Source organism: Hermetia illucens, chromosome 6, assembly GCF_905115235.1.
Source record: "Hermetia illucens chromosome 6, iHerIll2.2.curated.20191125, whole genome shotgun sequence".
Taxonomy (NCBI): Eukaryota; Metazoa; Arthropoda; class Insecta; order Diptera; family Stratiomyidae; genus Hermetia; species Hermetia illucens.
This window is the reverse complement of record NC_051854.1, coordinates 2,389,565-2,410,709: the sequence shown is the minus strand read 5'-3', so window position 1 is coordinate 2,410,709 and position 21,145 is coordinate 2,389,565. Positions and strand designations below refer to the sequence as shown.

The 21,145-nt window shown below is 41.6% G+C and overlaps 2 protein-coding genes across 4 annotated transcripts in view; one reads left to right on the top strand and one right to left on the bottom strand.

Annotated features, from left to right (window-relative positions):
* The window catches only part of LOC119659260, a 189,463-nt gene that overhangs the window by 46,715 nt on the left and 121,603 nt on the right, over positions 1 to 21,145 (bottom strand). The window lies entirely within an intron of this gene.
* LOC119659258 (limbic system-associated membrane protein) overlaps positions 1 to 21,145 on the top strand; it is a 156,604-nt gene that overhangs the window by 118,299 nt on the left and 17,160 nt on the right. For both annotated transcript variants that reach the window (XM_038067251.1, XM_038067250.1), the window contains exons 7-8: positions 7,830 to 8,059; positions 17,813 to 18,136. In XM_038067251.1, the coding sequence (XP_037923179.1) occupies positions 7,830 to 8,059; positions 17,813 to 18,136 (554 nt within the window). The remainder of the gene's footprint in view (positions 1 to 7,829; positions 8,060 to 17,812; positions 18,137 to 21,145) is intronic.

Genomic DNA, 21,145 nt, shown 5'->3' with positions numbered 1-21,145 from the left:
CGAACCCCATCTCTCCCACCCCGTCCCTCTCTCCCAACACACGCTTAAACGTACCATAAACCAAAACATATGAGGACGAACTAGAGAAGAACATATTTTGCACCCGATAAAATAAAGGAAACTTGTCAACGTGGGCAAGGATAATTTGTTTCAGGCATTTACCAAGTATCCCTAAAGCCATCGTCTGGTGAACGTGAACGAGCAAGGATATGGGTAGGTGGAAAATGAAGTTTATATAGATTTTCCCCAAAATAGTCTGCTTCCTGTAGTTTAATGCAGAAAACTGATTTTTCAGTTGGGCTTGTTTCGAAAGCCACCCCCAAAATCCATCAGTTTCACGTTCGGGCAAACAACAGAAAGGGTGACTAGGTCGAAGGGTAGTTGATTGTAATCGCATTATTGAGCACATGTATCTAATAAGGTTATCAGATTGAAGCTATTACGGCTCATAACTGATTGATAATGGAAACGAGAACGTATTTTACGTGCTACCTGCAATCGCTTCCCAGCCAGTTTATAATCAATTCATAAGGATATTAGTTGGTTATATACTCATAGCGTGGGGTGTGTACCAGTATCCTGTGCAGATTTGTTTATTATTTAATGCGAAACCAATGAGTTTGCAAGTCGCTAAGTAATCCGAACAGGCACTAGATGTCCTGAATTCGTTCATGAATGCAAAATTTGCTGAGAAGGATCCGGCGGATTTGAACGAGATTGCCAAATGCGTTTTTAATTTAGGCAATTTGAAAAGTAAACTAGGTTCACCCAATTGACATCACAAGATGCCATTAAGCTCCATTAAATAGCTCCTGGGGTTGACTAAAAAGCAACATATTAAATAGCTAGTGCTCCTTCTGAAAACGAATAGAACTTTTCAAATTTTTAATGGGCTGCGGCGAACCTGTGTCCAAGGACCAGTCGGTCCACCTTGAGAAAGCACCTGACAGACGAAGAAAGCAACTGTTCGGCTCAGTGCTACCACGGAACAACTTTGTTAGCCAATATTTCTCCAGCAAAATTATATAGTCATAAGTTTCACTGCAATTCCAGGAGTATCATCGTTTCCATGAAAATCGTTTTAGAGGAAATTTAGGGAAATTATTCATTAACTTTTCCAGCAAGGTCTCTCACTGGCTCCAACCGCTGCCATGGCTGTCGTCGTCCTTGCCGCCGGTGTGTTATTTTATAAATATTTTAATATTATTTTCACATTAAAGGTTGGATGTGAGCACACTCGCCAACGACTATTTGCATTAAAACTACGTTTTTAGAAACGAACAGCGAAGTAATAAAATCATAATGGATTTCATCCCCCTCCCGTTCGCTGCGTAATGGCCGGGCCAATTTCAAACCCGACTACTACCGAATTTAACTTTTGCATGGGAAGGTGCTATAAAACACGAAAATACTACGTTTTCGGTTGTTTTTTCTTTCAACCGATGAACGGCCGTCGAAAAATTGTTAACTTCGGAGGTGGATGTATGTATTTAGGTGGAAGGCTTTTTGGCTTTTTAACACCACTGCGTGTCCTGAATGGTTAATTTATTTTTATCAGAACGTCGTAAAGGTTGCGGCCTCTTGATAAACCTTTCTCTTATCCTGCTCCGCATTCATTGCGTACACACAGTTCAAATAATAAAGTTCCGTTCGACAGGGGGGAGGGGGTAAAGTAAGGAACTTTCACGGCATATTGATATTTATGACGGGCACTTAAACGGTGGAAATTTTTTCTCCGTGGCTTACAATTAGAGTGGATTACTTGAGCAGCAGCGTGTGGGTTTGGAAATAATTGTGGATTTTCCGATAAGAGGTTCTTTTTTTATTAAAAACGGCTTGGCAATATAAATTTTTATCGTAAAAAGTACGAAGAACGAAGTAAAGGACTTAAACTCATAATCAAAGTCGTATCAGTGACGATAAGGTCACGTAAAACTCAACACCCTGCGGATGAATATGAGTGCGTCGGAAGGTCAAAAGTCCTTTTGAACTTGACATTTTCAACCACGAAGGCAGATCTAAACCTCATCTCACTAAAACAGATTTAGTTTCAAAGAAGAAGCCGCCATCTGCCACTTCGGAACAAGGGATGGGAGGTGCTTCTGACTTCTGAAAGAGAAATTTTGCAAGGAAATGTGGTCTTTGGCCGAAGATATGTGCTGAGCAAAAATGATGATTGAACGAAACTTAATAGATTCCAAAGAACCGCGAGTGGAGGTGCTACCGGAGCTCTGCAGCCCTGCCTGGCAAATGTCCTCAATGTATTCCTGCACCTTCTCCCCCTAGCCAACGACATTAAATACGCTGTAGCGTGCAGTGTTGTCAGAATATGTGGGTCTGAAAGTTGAACAGTGAAGTCCTACGGCCATTGTAACATCGTTGACTAAGTACTTCGAGAACTCTGGGCATTCCCTACGGACTACGACACAGGCAAGCCGAACTTCGTGAGGGACTTTGGTATGAACTTTCCAAACAGGATAGACTGGAAGACTAGCGGTATGTTACAAGGCTATGGCACAGTATTCTTTACCGATGGATTAAAGATGTTTGCGGAGTCTGTGCAGGAGTTTTCTCGGATACGGGCAGTGCAGCGGAATTGTACGATATCGCAGGATTCGCTGGTATATTCCAAGTGGAAACCTGTCGATGACTGAGGCATGATCCGAGCAACAAGCGTAATTTAATCCTTCTGACCGACAGTCAAGCGGCCGGCAAAACCTTGTACTGGCGATATCCTCCACGTTGGTAGGGAGTGCAAAAACGCGCTGATCAGTCTGGGTTCAAAGTCGCCTTCCCCTGATTTCCCCGTCATAGGAATATAGAGGTAAATGAGCGCACTGGCGGACTATATAGACGGCGCTCTGTAGTATCCATGGCACCTCGGCATCTGCATAATTTAACTTTCTTTGCTCAGTGACAAGCGAATGAAAAATTCCTTTCCCTCTATTTTGCTTACGTAACTCCCTTCAACACCTCCATTTCTTTTCTTATAATTCCCTATTTACCATCCCAGCACTCTCTCGTTTTAAAATAGAATTAAAGAAACATCACTTTTTTTATTTTTATTTACACAATTTTATCTACAAAACCTAATTACCTTTTTAACTTCCCACAAAACCCTAAAATTCATTCAAACATTTCGAGGTTAATATAGAAAAATGTCTAATATTTCGAGAAAAGGATTTAAGTACATGTAATATAAAAATATATCGTCTTTTCATGACAATCGCACCCGTTGCCTATGCCCTGGACGAAACCGTAAGCCATCTTTTTCCCTTACTAGTCTTGACGCCCAAACGATTTCCTCTTTGGATATGATCTTGCCTATGTCCTTGCGCTGAATACCTATTGCCCATGCGACTTTTCTTTTTGGCATTGCTTTGCTATTTAGCTAATGAGCGAATTCCTTTGGTTGGTACCGTTTTTTTATCAGCACGTCTCTGGAGTGGCAAATGGAATCTCTTTTCGCAATTTTCATTGCGAGAAAGTTTGTAGCTTCCTTGACCTCTATTTTCAACCACCCCTAACTTCAGAGTAGATCTTGAATCTGCCGAGCTTCATTCAAATAGATCCAGGCCAAACTTCTTTCCACTCAAACGTTGATGACGCGACCAATGGCATATAAACTGTTTCTTATAAAATTACTGTGAACATACGGCCTGTGAAACAGAAGGACGTTGAAGGCTTTAGTGGATTATGACATCATTACTCAAATACCTTGACATAAAAGACCATTCCTTTCTCTTTCAATAAGCCCTGGACTCTGGCAAACTGGTCACGGCTTTGGGAAACGAGGCGAGCAGAGTCAGACGAATATATTCTTCCTTTCTCATCAATTGGTAAAGCAGTGATGCCGCAGAATAATTCGTATATCTTGAAAGCATAGATTCTACCGATAAAAAGAAAGTTTGACAAATCATTGCTAGCTAAACCATACGAAGGAAATTTCAAGATGAACGATTCGTAAATCGCTATAGAAACACGAGGCAAAGAACAATAGGTAAAGATGTTACAGGGAGTCAAATCATTGGTAGAAACTAGTAATGATAATGCGTATGCCAGTTCGATGCTCTATGTTTACGTAGAGGTCACCTACATCATGGTGTCCACGATTTTATCTGACTTCTCGAGTTCTTGTCAACTCTTTGATTAGGCAATGACGTCTGATGTCAACGAGTGGTCTGAGTAGTCTAGGTCGGTATTTTCTCCTCTTCTCGTCGATGAACTTTGAGTAGAGGTTCATTTGCAAACTTTTAATCACATAATCCAGATAGAGAGAAGTGATGCATCCAGGAACATTGGGAGTCTCAACTACATATTGCCAGTCATTGCAAGTATAATTATTGCGACTTGTATGGAATCAAACGCCCTCTCGATCAAACCACGAGATCAGAGGTGACATTCCTAACAAAACTTTGAAGCTAGCAGTGAAGGCTAGGCCCGATCTATTTTTCCACAGCCAATCATCATCAACGGCGCAACAACCGGTATCCGGTCTAGGCCTGCCTTAATAAGGAACTCTAGACACCCCGGTTTTGCGCCGAGGTGCACCAATTCATTATCCCTAAAAGCTGTCTGACGTCCTGACCTATGCCATCGCTCCATCTCAGGCAGGGCCTGCCTGGTCTTCTTTTTCTACCATAGATATTGCCCTTATAGACTTTCCACATCCAATGCTAAACGCAAAAGTTGGTGTTGTTGGCCAAACTTATATCTTCAAATCTGCTTCTTGTATATAAAGGGGAAGACAATCGACAGAGTTATCCACAATAGCTGCTTCGCATCATCAACAACGATAATGGCCTACAGCAACACCACCATGGGTTTCGGAGCATTCAATTCTTTTTAAATGCAATAAGCATAATAGTGAATAAAAATGACTTCCCGGAGGGAGTCCTATAGCACGGGTTAGATGATGGCCCCAGAGTGGCCCCACAATGCAAGTACCGCAAGTCTTCATGGTAAGCCCTTGGATGTCAAATAAACATTAAAATCATTGACCACGAAAAGCACCTAGATGTCGGTGGGGGGATGCAATCGCTATCCACTAATGTTCTACCCTAGCGGTTAGCGCTCTTGAGGAGAGAATTCACGCCCGGGATGAAAATTCTGTATCATCATATGCATTCCCCCGCCCCTCTCGAATTGGACAATTAATATAATTTTGCGAACGCTCCTTTTCCCTTTCGTTTCGACAGGTCTGATTGACAAAAATCGATTCAGTGATAGACTCTTGCCTTCGGTTCTACTTTCTTTTGCAAATGGCAAAATGTTTGCATTTTAATTTTCTACTCACTGGGACATAAATGGAAGCGAACTACTATTTTCTGTGACTCACAATTTTACCGTGACACACCCGTGCCATTTTTGGTTAGTGTTTTTAGGCTTACTTTTGGTTTGAACGTCTTGGCTTATTTGAGTTTAAAATTAAGGTCGCATTTGTTTATAGGATGCCTCCTTTCTCCATTCTAGCGAAATGCTTTCTAGTTCATGTAGATTATCTGTTCATCTCAAGCAACATCCTTTCTCCTACTGATAATAATTGTACGGCCCACAATCCAATGTGTTAGAGCACTTCATTCAAGACCGTAATGGTACACTACAGGAGGCAATGTGGTCAGCATTGCGCCCGTGATGATTACCCCGATTTGACTCAGCTGAGTCGACAGGTATCCGATATCCAGTCATGGTGCAAATCCCATTGCCCCCAGTAAGATATGAAAACAGACAGCCTATCGGTCTAACCTTTGAGTCATCCGGATACGCCTACTAGTTTGCCTTTATCCATCTATGCTTTCCATTGCCTAATAAAACGCGAAATTTTTTGACTAAGAGGACCTAATCTGCGATTACTTCCAAAAGGCTCCACCTTCTGAAATCCATGACTAACGTGACCAGAACTGCCTATCATACGGAGTGGGTTGAAAAAATGCTGGTCGACAAGTTGGCAAAGACTCAAACTTATCTTGGCTAGCAGATTAAAAACTCCAAACGTTAATATTTCCAAAGAAAAAGTGGTAGTCGGGTAAAAAGATTTTAGCTCCAGGATGATCACTCCCAGACTGGCTACCATCGCCCGAAATCCAGGGTCAGGTCGTAATCACTTATATGGAGTTCTAGCGAGGTTAAACCTCAAAATTCACCAGATTATTCGATGAAAACCTTTTCCGTAAACAAATGGAGTTGCAGCAAAAGGATTGAATACAGGATCATCTCTAGACAGTTTCATATCGCTTCGTCAGCAGATCGTCAATCTTTTCATACTCTAACTACCATGATGTCTCTTTCAACGTTTCTTGTCTAATCTAGTTGATGTGCCTCCAATTTGCACAGAGCGCAATTCTCAGTTGGCGGTAACGAAACCAAAGCAAGTCTCCCAGAAACAATGACAAAACGAATCCCTAATGAGAGCCTATAATGTCGTCAGAGAAATTAACAATAGAAAAACATGAGAGGAAGAGATGTACCTATTTTTTCGCTCTCTAGGGAAATTGCGACAGAATATACCCCGATTCCGCACTATCCCATCAACGCTGATTCATGCCACTCCAAAGCTAAGCTTCCAATTCACCAATGATAATAAGCCAAAATTAACGTAGAAGCAGGAAAATTAGGTGCTTCCAATACACTTTTCCTATACGACCATTCAGGCTGGTAAAACTTTCCTATTTCCTGCAAGCATAACCCTAAAATCCTGGAACTCATTCTATTACGCTTGTTCTTCCTAAAAAATCTTTTTTTCCTTCTTCCATTCAACACTACCTGGTACGTCTATAACATGCTGAGCACACCCTTATTACTAACTAATTAGTAGAACAGCCATTTCAGGTCTAAAAGTCATGTTCACTTCAATATGAGCCTTTTCCTGCTGTGTGCACTCTCTCTTTCTCTTCTTCCCGGTTCCTAATATCATGGTCGGTCCATATGAGAAGTTAGATCCGGATTTAATTAGTCGCTGACACCCTTTATCAGAGTTTACCTAACTTTTCCTCGCCCCCAATCTGACTTTTGTTGGCATAGAGCGCTCGTGTAGTTTCACGTTAAAGTTTGATGCTCACGTACGGTATGTTTGCGTAGAAAGTTTTTACCATTAAGAACTCTAAATGAGCCTACTAAGTCCTTGGCGGAAAATAAAAGAGGAAATTATTTGATGTGAAGTCCCCATGACCTAATCATCTTGTTTGTTAATGTCTCAGGATCAGGAAGGCGAGCGCAGTGTTTACCGAGAAAAGACCACCGAGACTTTATGTATCGGGATTTCAGGAGGGTCGCAGGAAATTCCAAATAAATTTTTCAGCACCTGAAGTCAAATATAAAAGTCAATCTAAGAAGATCAAGTCGTGAAATTATTAAGACTGCTTCCATTCTATAGCTCAATATGCGTCGCATTTTTTGGAAATTGAAAGGAAAACAATCTCTTCACAAGAATAACACTGAGATTACGAATCAAGGACTGCCACTCAGACGTCTTCATCTCTTCCCTCGAAATCCAGCTCGACCGGCCACTGTTCATTTATTCAGGACTCCTCTCGACCAACCTCCGGCACCTTTCTTAATATCCACTGTACACGAGACAGAGCCAAAGTCATGTAGTTATTTATGAGGTGAACTAGATGGTATCTTTCGTTATTTCTTTTGTAGGACTAATTTCAACTTTAGCATACGCACACCAACTTTGATACTAATAAATGTTTTCCTCTCTTTTTCGTCTACATGCGAACTCAATTAACAAACAACACCTTTCGGAACTGCGAACAACAACAAACTGGATGGTAACATCAAACTATTGCGGACACTTCCTCTCCTTCTGGGAAAACACCCGAACGTAGGTGATATGGTTCAAGGACACAATGCAATTGGATACAACGGAGCGTCATATCATGGAGAACCGAGGTTCACGCCACACCCTCATAATAAGGAAAGTTCATCCACAAGATTTCGGCAACTATTCGTGTGTTGCGGAAAATCAACTGGGAAAATCAAGGAAAACTTTACAGCTGAGCGGAAAGCCGAATTCGATAGTATTCAGGTCGCCTCCGATCAGCCAATTTAAAGACAGGTAAGTTTTCCGATTTACCTTTTCCGGGGGTTGTTTTTTGCGTGCTCCTGATTTCGCAGAACTGATGCTTTGATTATTTGAGAGAAAAGTTCAATGCACAAAAGTTGGGATGAAATAGTTTTTAATTTGAGAGGATTGGCTTTGACTACTCCTGGGACTCTGTGTTCATTGATTAAATTGATTTAGTGAATTCCACTCATGTTTGAGTGCTGAACGGAAATTATCCGGAGTTTTCCGAAAAGGAGTTCTGGGAATTCTTTAAAAATTTAGAAATTAGGGAGTCTGTTAATGGAACTTTTCCGGTGAATAATTTCGAGAATGTAGCAAGTGGAAAAATACTCGGACTTCAATACGCTGTATACGTATGGCTCAATCCTTGAATTAGAGTGTCTAAATGCTTCTTTTTTCGTCAGTAAAATATTTGCCATGTACAAAATATATTACAGGACGAATTTATTACGGCAGGAGTCGGCGAACTTGAGGAAAATTACAATAGAGAAAGTGATGGCTGTGAAACACGCAAATACGTACATTAATCAAACTAAGGATAGTAAATGATGGCACAGTAAGAAAAAGGATAAAAGAATAAGGCTAAGTTTGTAAGTTGAGAGGTCGAGTTCATATTATGTCCTTCATAATATTTGCATAGTCTGTAGCCAAATTGCTCCTCAAGGTCTTTGAAAGTATAAAAGTTGACCTTCACTGCCTCCCTCCTAGCCCTTCTGCCTTCTATACAAACTCCTAGCTAAAGAATAGTATCGAATGCAGGATTGCCAACATAGCTCCTGCATGGAGTGCAGGACTTTGTCCCGGCGGAAATTGTCGTCTCATCTATAGTAAGACAAGCGCTCCTTAGTAATTACCGAGGAGAAGGACAGCTTCATTTCAATTGGATGAGGACCGCTGGAGCTTACCTTGGGATAGATACAAAAAAAGCAAGGACCTTACGTTTTCTCAGACTTTTCAGGTTATTCATAGGATAAGGTTCCCTGTGGGCCAACGGACAACTAAAGAGTATCCAATAAGGAGCAATGGGGGTTGTTCATATGGTCTTTGCCGTGGCTGTGGTGGATTGAGGAACTCTTTTCGCCTCAGGAAACTTACAGGACAGACATCCAACTTCTACTTCAACACATTTCAAAATCTATAAGAAACCATTAGGACTACCAAAAGAACGTTCTGGTTGGAAACTATCAACGACTCTAGAAGAATTCTGTCCAAAAATCATCAAAGGAGATCAGATAAGAAGGTGAAACAATAGTACAATAGTACATACCAAGGTGTGAAGTAAATGCAGCAAGATGAGTAGCGGAGATGCAAGCTATGAATTGCTAACCCTTAACTGGCTATGAATAACTAACCTTCAACCAATGCTAGGTGGATCGTCGCTAAACGGGTGTCAGTATGCGCATCTGAAAGGAAGCCAGGGTGCATGCGCTGGATATATGGAAAGGCAGCACCTCAATGAGATGATGGGACCGATTAAGCAAACAATCCACTGTAATAATAAACAGTACTTGTCACCTTCCTGGACAAAAAAAGAACTATAAATATTGTATTTCTTTAAAACTGTATTTCTTTTAAAACCGTTAAGACAGAGCTATTGACCCCGTGAAGAAGCTTCATAAACTCAAGATTAGAGTAGTAAAATATGCAAGAAATGTGGTGATATTAGTTTTAATTTTGTCTTCCCCGCCATTGATGGGATAATTTGGCGTGGGTTGGATGAAGTATGGCTGCGAACTGTGGCGTCGCTGTTAATCTACGTAAAAGGGAAGTGGATATAGATGCGATTTGGCCAAAAAACCAAAATTTTGGATTTCAATCTGTTCCGACCGAGCGGCTAAAAGCTAAGACTATTATGAAAAATCTTAAACCAGTGCCAGATGCAAAACTTATCTTCCAAACCTAAAAACCTAGAACGACTCATCAATCCTCCTTGAAGATTGGATTCCAGTGCATGGCGTTGCCAGCAATGTATTTATCGCCATTTCTTAATGTGTGACCTATCCGCTGTCATATTTGTCTTCCGATCACAGTGCGTATGAGTGCCAGGCCTGTGCAACAGCCGAGTTCTTCGTTTAAGTGTCAGACTAGCGTACCACGACTATTTGACACATATAGGCGCTCGCGAAGGTTTTGGAACCTTCGAATAACAGTGGAGTTCACTTTCCATGTGCTGTTCCCATATAGTGACACAGAAAGAACACTAGCACAGAACAGTTTCAACTTGATCTTGATGTTGATATAACTGCCTTTCCAGATTTTAGACCGGACAGCGAAAGCGGATTTAGCGCTGCTAATACATCGAGCAACATTCAGTTTGGTGCTACTGTCGGCAGAAACCACGCTTCCTATATATAGAAATTAATCAACGTTTCCGATGCTCTGCCCATTAATGCAGATAGGGAGAGTCCGATGACCCGTCAGACTGACAACTTTGATTTTGTTGATGTTTATCTTCAGTCCAACTCTACTTTTCTTTCTTTTCAAATCTAGAGCCATTTGGATAAGATCCACGACCCAGTGAGAGAGCAAACATATGTCATCATCGTAGTCGAGGTGTTTGAGGAAGGACATTATAGTCCATTGAATTCCTCCATGTCCTCCGAACAAGGCAGCAATAAGAACGACATCGATAGTAAAGAGGAAAAATCTCGGTGACAGGATGTATCCCTGGCGGACTCTGCTTTGAACCTTAAAATCCTTCGGGATCTTACTTCCATGCAGTACGTGACATTTAATTTTTATTTATTCTCCTTTTTCTCTTTACCATGATGTTTTAGGTAGGTGAAGAGTGGCTGGGGTCGCTCCCGGGTTATAGGAGCCTTAATCCCTCTCCTTGTTTCCCTACAGGGAGCCTTTCTGGCGCCCGAGTGCATAGAAGGTGCGCAATCATCCTCCTCCCAGTTACCACAAGAGGAGTCAAAGAAGGTTCCCGGAAGCAGTAGATCAGTTTGGCAGATACCAGACGAAGGGAAATCCTTCCGTCCTCCTTTTGTGGAGTACCACCAAAAGGACGACGGAAGGCTACGGGGCGACTGGAACGATACGCACACTTTCTGCTCCAGGAGTATGCCAATAGCAAGGAGCCCGGTGGTAGGCTTAAATCCACCTAAAGGCACTGAAAAAGCAGCTGAGGATTCCTTAGAATACCGGCAATTTTAGAAGGATGGAACAACGAGACCTCTCCTCCCGCACGGTTAGACTGATATCATTTATGAGAAATATGTTAAAGGAGTTCCCCACTAAAGCTAAACATGAACCAAATAAACAATCAAAAATAATATGACAATTCGGTGGAGAAACTAAATAATCCATTTTACCTAGAAGAGCATGAGGAGTTTTCGGATGCAATTGGGACTGGAACCTGGGTGCACCACACAACATCTGAAAAGTCTAATCAGCGGCATTATCTAACTAGCCAAAGTCAAGACCGTTCAAACACACATTGTCTGTCAGATAATTGATTGTCATTTCCCATCGATTTCGATGCTCAGACCAATCTTGTGAACTCTCGTTAACGCGAATTACTTAACCATACCATCAAGGACGCCACTCTTGCAATCTTGCAGTATCGGTCAAGATGAACTTAACTCCCTAATGAACGGGACAAGGCTGAAGGGGAAGTAATGAAGGTCAAATGAATCGGTGAATTTAACATGGCATAACTTCGCTAATTGATCTGGTTTAAGCCTTTGGAAATCAGCTCAACCCAATAGGAGGAGAAGGAAAAGGAAAAGACTATATTACTGATGTTGAGGATGCTGGAAGTCCTGAGTTCACATCCACTTGATGACGGACCGGTTCACTTGGGAGGCAACTCACTCTCTCTTTTGTGGTCTACGGACTCCTCTTTTTGCGTGAAGTGAAATTCACTCCGGCCTGGTGTGGGCTTGAACTTAGGACGGATTTCACTTCAGTATAATTCGGACTCATGTTGTGTTTTCGATTATATATAAATGGAGCGATTACCACCTATCGGCACTTTCGGTCACGCTGCTCCCAGGGCAGAGGTGAGACAGCATCTGATGAGTTGCCTCTGCCCTGGATGAAACCGTAAGTCAGGATTTTTTCTTATATTACTGAATTTCTAGCTACAAAATGTAAATGCAAGGCGTTACGTCTTTAAAATATAGCAAGGTATTCCCTTATTCTTTACGTCCATAATATGGAATAAACCCAAGTCAAGCTTTATTCATCAGGCCCCCAAAATAGGATGAATTCTGGTTCCATCCGCCATTATAGTACTTTACCCCACTATTCTGACTAAAGTGTTCCTTATACACGATGTCCCTGATGTAAAATATATGAGTTCAGGGTTGCAAATTGCAGGCTTTCTCTTGCATCTCCCGGACCTACAGAACGCGCCTTTGAAGCTTTACTACCAGGTCAGGCGCTATATAGGCTGGAGTGTGCTGCAGAGCTATGAACACGGCATCAGATACTGATAACCTTAGGACTATGTGAAAACTCTTTAATCCTTCCATGACTCATCAATTAACATTTGCTGGAACACGTTCTTCAGATCAAACCTTGTTATGAACTCACTACGTCAAGGCCATCCTCGTTGATTTTCAATAGCAGTATCCGATAAATCTCGATATATCAGGGAGTTTATCGATGACGAAAAGGATTACAAACTCTCTCTCCTTAACGGACCTGCTAGTGACATCGCTCTGCTTTGGAATAAGAATAGTTTAATTCTTAACCCCCCATCGGACACAAATTTTAACATTATTATAAATGAGGTACTAAGAATTAAAATTCTTATTCCGTTGGACTAGTGGCGTGACACGTTTTGATCACATCCTACATGAGGATATCCGCGATCGTTATGGGGTTGCACCATTCGTAGAAAAACTGCAAGAGAGATGTCTTCGATGGTATGGCCACGTAATTCGCGCCAAACAGAATTCACTTCCAAGATTGGTCTGAACATCGAAGTCGATGGTAAGCGACCAAAAGGCCGGCCAAAAAAACGATGGCTTGATACGTTCGATGGGGATTTAAAAGCCTCGAGATTGCATCCGGATCAGACATTTCATAAAATAAAATGGCGAAACCGATCAGGACGTGCCGACCCCGCTTGTGAACGGGGCAAAAGCTGAAGAAAAAGAAGAATTGGGCAAGTTAAAGAAGTAAGACTACGGATCGTAACACGATAAAATTAAGAAAGCGTTTTTCACCGGAGGCCCTTTTTCTAAGCCTATCAATGCTTTTCAAAATAAGGGACTGAATGTTGAAACGAGAGATTGGTGGCACTAAGCGGTGAGTCTTATAGAGTTAGAATTACCTCTTATCAACAAGAGCTACCCAAGGGACGGGAAAAATTGAAATGGATGGAAGGGAATATATTACCTAACTGCCCAGAGGGATAACAATTTCATGTCGCCATTTTTTACCAGCAAAAAAAAATTAAATTTTATTTTTTCCAATACTTCAGCACGAAAATAGGGGACAAAAAGCACTCAGTATCAGTTTTCCATTTTCTCCACATTACGAGGTCATATGCAAAATTACAGAAGAATGTTTATGAACCCATTTAATCGAAAAACTCAACCAATAAAATTCTCATGATTTGCATACGCATTTCATGACGAAATTCCCCTTGTGCTGTTCAATAAACAACAATTTACAAAACTACCATGTTTACAGCATTGTATCTTATTTACAGGAATTGGAACTACACCATAAACTTCCCTTCGACACTTGGAAAATAAATACAATGTTCCTGCACGTTTTATTTTCAGTTTCGCAACTATAATTTGATGTAATACGGAAAGTTATACTGTATCGTTATGGGGGTCGTATTTATATTTGTCGTGTTCTACGGGGTTGGATTTTGGTTTTGACGTCACAAAAATTTGGTACAAGTAAACATTTAGAATGGTATTGTGATACCATCGGAGGATTCAGACTAGATGCCGTTTGCTTTTGGATAACTCCTCTATGCTTGCTAAAGACTTGACTGAGAGCCTTCAGTCCTAGAGTTCTAGTAAGATCCTAATGAGTGGCATACCTTTACGGTAGGCTTCAGTCCCAGATTTAGTGATATTACGAAGAGGGTAAGCAGAGGGTGCTAGTCTTCCTTGCCTCTTGGTCGATCGTGTTTTGCATCGACTTTGCAAGAAAGATACGCCCACACGAAACTCGACCTGATCTAGATGAATTTCTAAACTTTCAATTTCAATCCGGATCATAATCACATACTTTCCGGCTACAATATTATCGAGGAAAACCTAGTCACTGTAGTTGTCTTCCTATTGGGGTTGTCTAGGATAACATACATACCTGGGTCTAAATAGGGAAATTATCTTCGCATTAGTACGACGTAAAAAAAACATTTTCCTTCTTCGGCTAGAATTTGGTTTATTCAAGAATATTAAGAGATAAACTGATTCCCGAAATACGATACTTTTTTGAACAGGAAGGAAGGTCCGTCTTTTTTTACTTGGAATTTTACTTAGGGAAGCTTAACAAAGCCTGTGATAGGCAAGTGTCAACAATTCAGCCAAGGTGAGTTCAAGACACAAACAAGATCAGGCTAGCTCGGGTCAGGACTACAAATTCTAGCCCGGATCTTTTTATCGTTTTAGCTTGTTGAGAATTCTATTCTTTTGTGAAGACTCTGGTACCAAGTATACCAACGATTATACGTTAGCTGAATTCAGCCGCATTGGCGATTAAAGATTTCCTTCAATGTAAATTTACTTACGGATGTGGGAAGGTACAGAGCATTGGAAGAGTTACTGGTAGAACTGAATTCAATTCTTACAATGCATTCTTATTCTCGGAGGCCTTTTACTCTGATGGCTCAAAACCAGAACAATGCTCAAAAACAGAACAGGCGAAGGCGGAAGGGAAAGTCCACATAAGGAAATTTACGTTTCACCTTTCGAAGGGCAAGATAATCATAGTTACGAGTGGGTGACCAGATCACGGAGCAGTACTCGAAGGTAAAAAGAGTTAAGGTTAGAAAGGAGTCAAAATCATGGGAGGAGCGAAGCGTAAAGCTCGATAATTTTGCGGCTAGACTGGTCACTTCGAGGCAGTAGGGGTCAAAGGGGAGCATATTGTTGCAAGTGATTCCGAGGTCTTGAGTGTCTAGGTTTGATTGCAGGGCGACATAATCCATAGGCGACGATATAGCGGAAACCAGCAAACAGAGAGAAACAAGGAGGGAGAAAGGTCGACGATAAAAAATAAAAATATTGAAGGGCTCAGAATAGAGCCCTGTGGGACGCCAGAAGAGGGGGAGAACGAAGGAATGTACAGCCATCAAAGAGATGTGGCAGAATTGGGTAGAAAGATAAGAGGTAAGCCATGAAACAAGTAATGTGGGAACGCTAAGTGAAAAGAGTTTGGACTGAATTATCTTGCGATAGGCGACGACAAATTTAGTGAAGTCAAGCAGGTTGGGGGTAGTGAACCTACGCTTAACAAAACCAAAGCGAAATGGGACGATAATTCTCAGGACGATTGCGATCGTCAGGTTTGTGAATGGGAATGATGAGGGCTTCTTTTCACAGACCGCAGAAAATGGTTCTCTTCGAGGCTTTCATTGAAAATAATGGAGAGGGGAAGGGAGATGGTGGAAAAGGTTAGGAAAACTGATAAGAGTGAATATAGGAGAGGAAAGGACGTAACAGGTAAGAAGATCTTATAAAATGGTCAATAAACGTGTTCAGTGTTTGGGAGGAAGGGAGTCCAATTGATTGTCGCCAGGGGTTAGTTCAGACGAAGTTTGCCTTACTGATGAGGCGCTATGCGTTCATGGGTTATGCCTCATATAGGGGTCACTGGTAGCCATAAATAAAGCCCACAGTAAAGGAAGGAACTAAATTCAGCACAACAACCAACCAAATTTCAAAGAGCAGCTTGCACTGGACGTTCATCCGGATGTAAAATTAATACTTTTTCTAGGCAGTATCCCGAATCGCTGAGATGCGTTCAAGTAGCAGGGCAAACTAGAATAGCGTGGCCTGTGGCTTAAACCAGCAACTGATAGGACCTAGGACACTGACGGATCACTCGAAGCAGAGGAAATAGACGCCATAGACAGATCTGCCTCCTCCAACTTCTGATGGAATTATTGCTATTCTGATCGACACTCTAGCGGCGATCAAGGCCCTTAGGTCGAATCAGGTGAACTCAAAACTGATATAGGATGGCCTTGAGAGACTGAACATGCTTGGCTGGATAGTCTTGGTTCCAGGCTATGTTGAGTTCGAAAGCAGCGAGGCAGAAGACGAACTGGCCAAAAAGGGAGTAGGGATGCGTCTGCATGGATCAGAACTCTCCTGCGAAAATGGAAACGTGTTCATAGTTACGATATTGAAAAATCAAGAGGAACGGCTGATGGAAATATACTGGGTGAACCTACAAGGAATAACATGTTAATCATGGTGAGATAGGAACCCAAGCGCACGCAGAATCAAGAAGAGCCTTCGGATCATAGTGGGAATACTCACTGATCGCTGCCAACTAAACTATCACCTGGAGAAGTTAGGGATATCTACGGGCACTGTCTGTAGGTTCTGTGCGGGGAGAATTTGCTTGCTTCTCATATATTCTTGGTTACTGCCAAGAACTCCGCGCATATTGTCAAACAAGATGACATAGCAAATATTTCTACCAAACTGTACATAGTGCGGTCAACCTTTTAAGACAAATATTTGAACGAACGAGGTTTACAAATGTCAACTCGGGTGGACAGGCTTGCGATATTTCCAATATACATACAACAACACATATTTCACATCTAATTACTGAAGCCTTATTGGGATACTATTTAGCACTATTCTCCGAAATTCGATCCTACTCCTCCTAAACTTTGGACCAAACAATCCTCAAAAATCAATTGACAGTCAAAGAATACCTCCGTAAGTAATCAAGCAGTAATTTGAGACCGGTTTAATTGTTTCAATTCTCTTCATTTGAAAAGAGTTGGAACGGTTTAAAGACATACTTCACCTCAAACCGGTGCAAATCTATCTTTGACAAAGATTACATGTATGCAGGAGATGTGGTAATTAATATGGAGAAGTTTGACAGCCCCATGAATAATGTTTGTCCTTCAAACAACCTTTCAAATCCAGTTATTGCTCCTTTTTCTTTATTCTTTTTCCTTGAAATAGAACTAACGCAAAGTATCCTGAAATAATTTATCAAATAACATCCCTACAATTAAAGCATCCATCCATAATTCACCCATTCGCTGCAGAGAAACAGGATGCAGTGGAGTTCCGCTACTTCTTTTAACTTTCATGTATCCCTTCAAAGCAGGAATGCACTTCCACAGAACGCCAAAATGAAAATATTTCTGTGTTGAAAATGAAAAGTTAATGAAGTGAAAAATCACAGCAGGACAAGCACCCAACCATCCTTTTTCCATCCAAGGCAAATTTAATATTCTATGAATTTATATTCAGCATTTTATCAGGTCTTTTAGGTTACTTGAAATCTGCATATCTATTAAATTAATCCGCTAAACCACCGGTTGATATCCGATTTATTTGTGCTTACGACTAAAAATCCAGCAATGTATCTCATGCATTCTCAACTACTACATAGTGGAGGCAAGAGTTCTATGTCCTTCGGATTGAATTGTTCCGCCCTTCCGTACGATAACCCTACAAAGAGCTGAACTCCCGTCCTCTCCCTATTATACCCGTACTTATCAACCCCATGCACGAATATATGCGGATGCCACTTTATAAGCCACATTTTCTATCTTGTCTGTCTTTTCAGATACAATATATCTTGCACGGTGGATTCACATACTCCAGTCGAGGAATTCAAGCTATTTTATCGAAGGTTGCCGCAAGGACATGAGGTCGACAACACCATTGAACAAACGCAATCGCTGCAGACATTGCAACAGCATCCGCAGAGCGTTCAGATGTACGGTCACAACTATCGGACATATGGAAATGGAGTGCATTGGTCCCGCAACGATTGGCGGGACGTTGTCCTGCCAGCTGTACCGCTTTCGCATCTATACACACAAGGAATGAGCTATATGATACGGGGACTGGAGCCTGACCAACAGTACGAGGCGAGAGTTCAAGCGAGGTAAGTTTCATTTCGATATACCCTCCCACGGCGTGTCTGTCCCGCTATCGCAGTTTCTTGGAATCTCCTTGAGACAGCAGAGGTCACCGCTGGAGGGAGACTAAAGCTAATTCGTCGAGTAGGGCGAATCATTCTCTTTTAGTCTCCACTCATTCTACCATTTTTTTCGACTCCTGCTTTGACTCACTTATTTGGTGAACGCTCTACTCGTCTAGTGCAATTTTTCATGGATGTTTTATTTATGCTGGAGAAGAATCATATAAACGCACGTCGTGGAGTCATCCCATTTCGTCCTTCGTCCTTTCGCTACCGCTCCGTTGCCATAGATACAGAATGGTTTGTGAAGTGGAGCCAGCTGAAAGTTGATCATATAAGCATGAATTATGATAGATGGGGAGACTTACGTTGTGCCATGCAAAGTAGGAAAATCCGACACAAAAAATATTATCTTGTTTAAGATAAAAAACAGTAAACAAAGCAATACAAACGACTTTATTGTCTTAAATGAAACACAGAAAGTGTTTCGAAGAGGATAAAACGTTGAAGACCAAGGTCATGGTTGATATCCAAGGAAACAGACAGGAGAACTCGAATAATGATGTCGGCGCTTCTACTTCAAGGCATCTGGAAATCCGATAATGGTGCGAAATTTATTAGGAAAGCATTCAACCGCCACAGAAAAGTCAATGAAGGTGGAAAGCACAAAGTGGAAAATTAATTTGAACAACAAACAATGTCGGAGTATTGTTTTGCTGGTACTTCATCTTGCTTGGTGCGGATGAATCTTTATTCGTTTATATTAAATTTTATTAAATTCCAACGAAGCGAATGGAACAGAAGAAGCAGTAAGAATGTAGGCAAGCCAGCTCTGTGAGTTTAAAAGGAAATTTGCGAGTAGCTAATCTGGCGAATTATGAAAGATTAAAATTAAGGGTAGATTTCGTTCTGATATACATAGCAACCCAAAAATTAGTAATTTATATATATGCACATTTGCGAGGAAATATCTACCAGAGTGTCTTGACTTTTGCCAACCTCGAAGGCAAAGCTATTTCTTGAAGCAAGAATAATTACAGAAATATCTGTCGCAGAACTTTCTATAAAAAAATCATGAATTTTATCCTTTAGCTTCTGTCAATAGCGCAGGATTGGTCCTAAATTCCCAAAATTTGCCCAATATAGATAATGTCAATCCTAGGATCGTCCGAATGGAAATAGAAAAAATAGCAATCTCGAAACCTACACGTTTGATAAAGGGAAGTACCAACGGGAAACACATACGATGAACTGTTCCCTTAAATGGAATGAGTTTTGGGTTTTATTTGGTCACCTCACCTAGCATCTCATAACCTGTCATTGTACATACTCCTTTCACTATCAAAGGCGCAGCAGTCTGGTTTTCCGGACCTCGTCAGGAAAAGTGTGGTGTGGAAAACTGACGTACTGCGGCTTCAAATAATCCACAACTGTATCTCAGGCCTCCAATGTTGGACATCATCCGCGCTAGACATACCCTAGAAATAGTCACCTGCTCACAGGCATAATCCCGATGTCCCTTGGGTTTGCTCTTCGCCTCAATTATCTCAACACTGTTGGAAGAGAAGAAGACTGCTTCCGACCTCTGCGTCAGTAGGTCCAAAGGGACTATCTCCAACCAGGTTTTTATGGCACTGATAGTCTTAGCATCAGCGCACACCACAAAAGCAGAAGAATGACGAAAACCTTATTAGATATCACTTGCTTACTGGATATCACTTTCCAAAGCCTGTGGGCATAATCGCAAGAAATCGAGATACCTTGCTTACCAAAATTGCACACTATAAAAGAGAACTTATGTTGGAGCTCAAGAAATCCAAGGATATAATGGCAGAAAAATTCTTGAGTTAAATCGGAAAGCTCTTAGGACAAGAAACCAAAATTAGGGCCAGCAGACCAGAGATCTCTATAGTCTGCAGGTCACTACAAAAGGGGAGTATGATGGGACACAAACTACCATCATCAGCCTACCAGTGGAGGCAGCACTCAAACTGTTAGTAGCAGGAAGGAGTAAGAGTAGGCTGGGTTATGTGTCGTTTTAGAAAACAGGTGACGTTGAAACGGTGGTTTAGACATCTTGGCTTCGGTAACATGACGAAGCATGTTCCAGGTCGAAGTAATGCAGGAGATGCAAAGTGAAGGACCATCGTGACCAAGTGGCCGAAATACGAGAGAGCCCTCAACGTAAAATCGGAGATGAGGTCGATACGAATTAACCTCAACCATTACCAGTCGGTGCAGGACCTACTTTCACAAACCATCCGCGAAAAAGATATCGATATGGCTATGACTAGAAAGCCATAACGAAATTACGGCATTGGCATCTGGGTCAAGAATCAAACGGGTCAAACAGCGCTATTGGATTACGGAGAACAAGCCGTCCAAAAAATAAGCACCCTGAAAAAGGCGTCAGCAGAGCAGAGGCGAAAAGAGTTCAATCATACAGCTACTATGCTCCACCCACCGCTACAGTTACGAGTATAATCGGCAATAGATTTTAGTCTGTACGCTTTTAAATAGAGTAGTCGGGCAACAAATGTAAAAGGACGTATTTTGCGCGAAGCATTCGCCTAACTGGACTTGGTACTCGTGAATGTTGCGACCTCATACAGTTTTAGAGGAAGAGGCCTGGGGAATATAGTGGACTTGATATGTATGAACGATGCTTTGGTCAGAAGAGATGCTTAGCAACTTAGTGAGAACTACACTCACAATGGCCACCATACAATCTGCATGGAAATCAAGGACGAATCGAACTCTAAAAAAGTTCTCACAGAATGCCGAATGGGTTGGAGGATTGGGCGGTAAAAGCTTTTGAAGGGGACACGTTCTATGCGGCGCTTGAGCCCAATATACCCCTGGATGATGCGGCCATAGAAAAAGCTATCCAAATTACCCAACGAGTGACGGAAGCAACTTCGGTAGCGACGATCGAGAAAAGAAATATTGACAACTGTCGGACCCCTTAAAGGA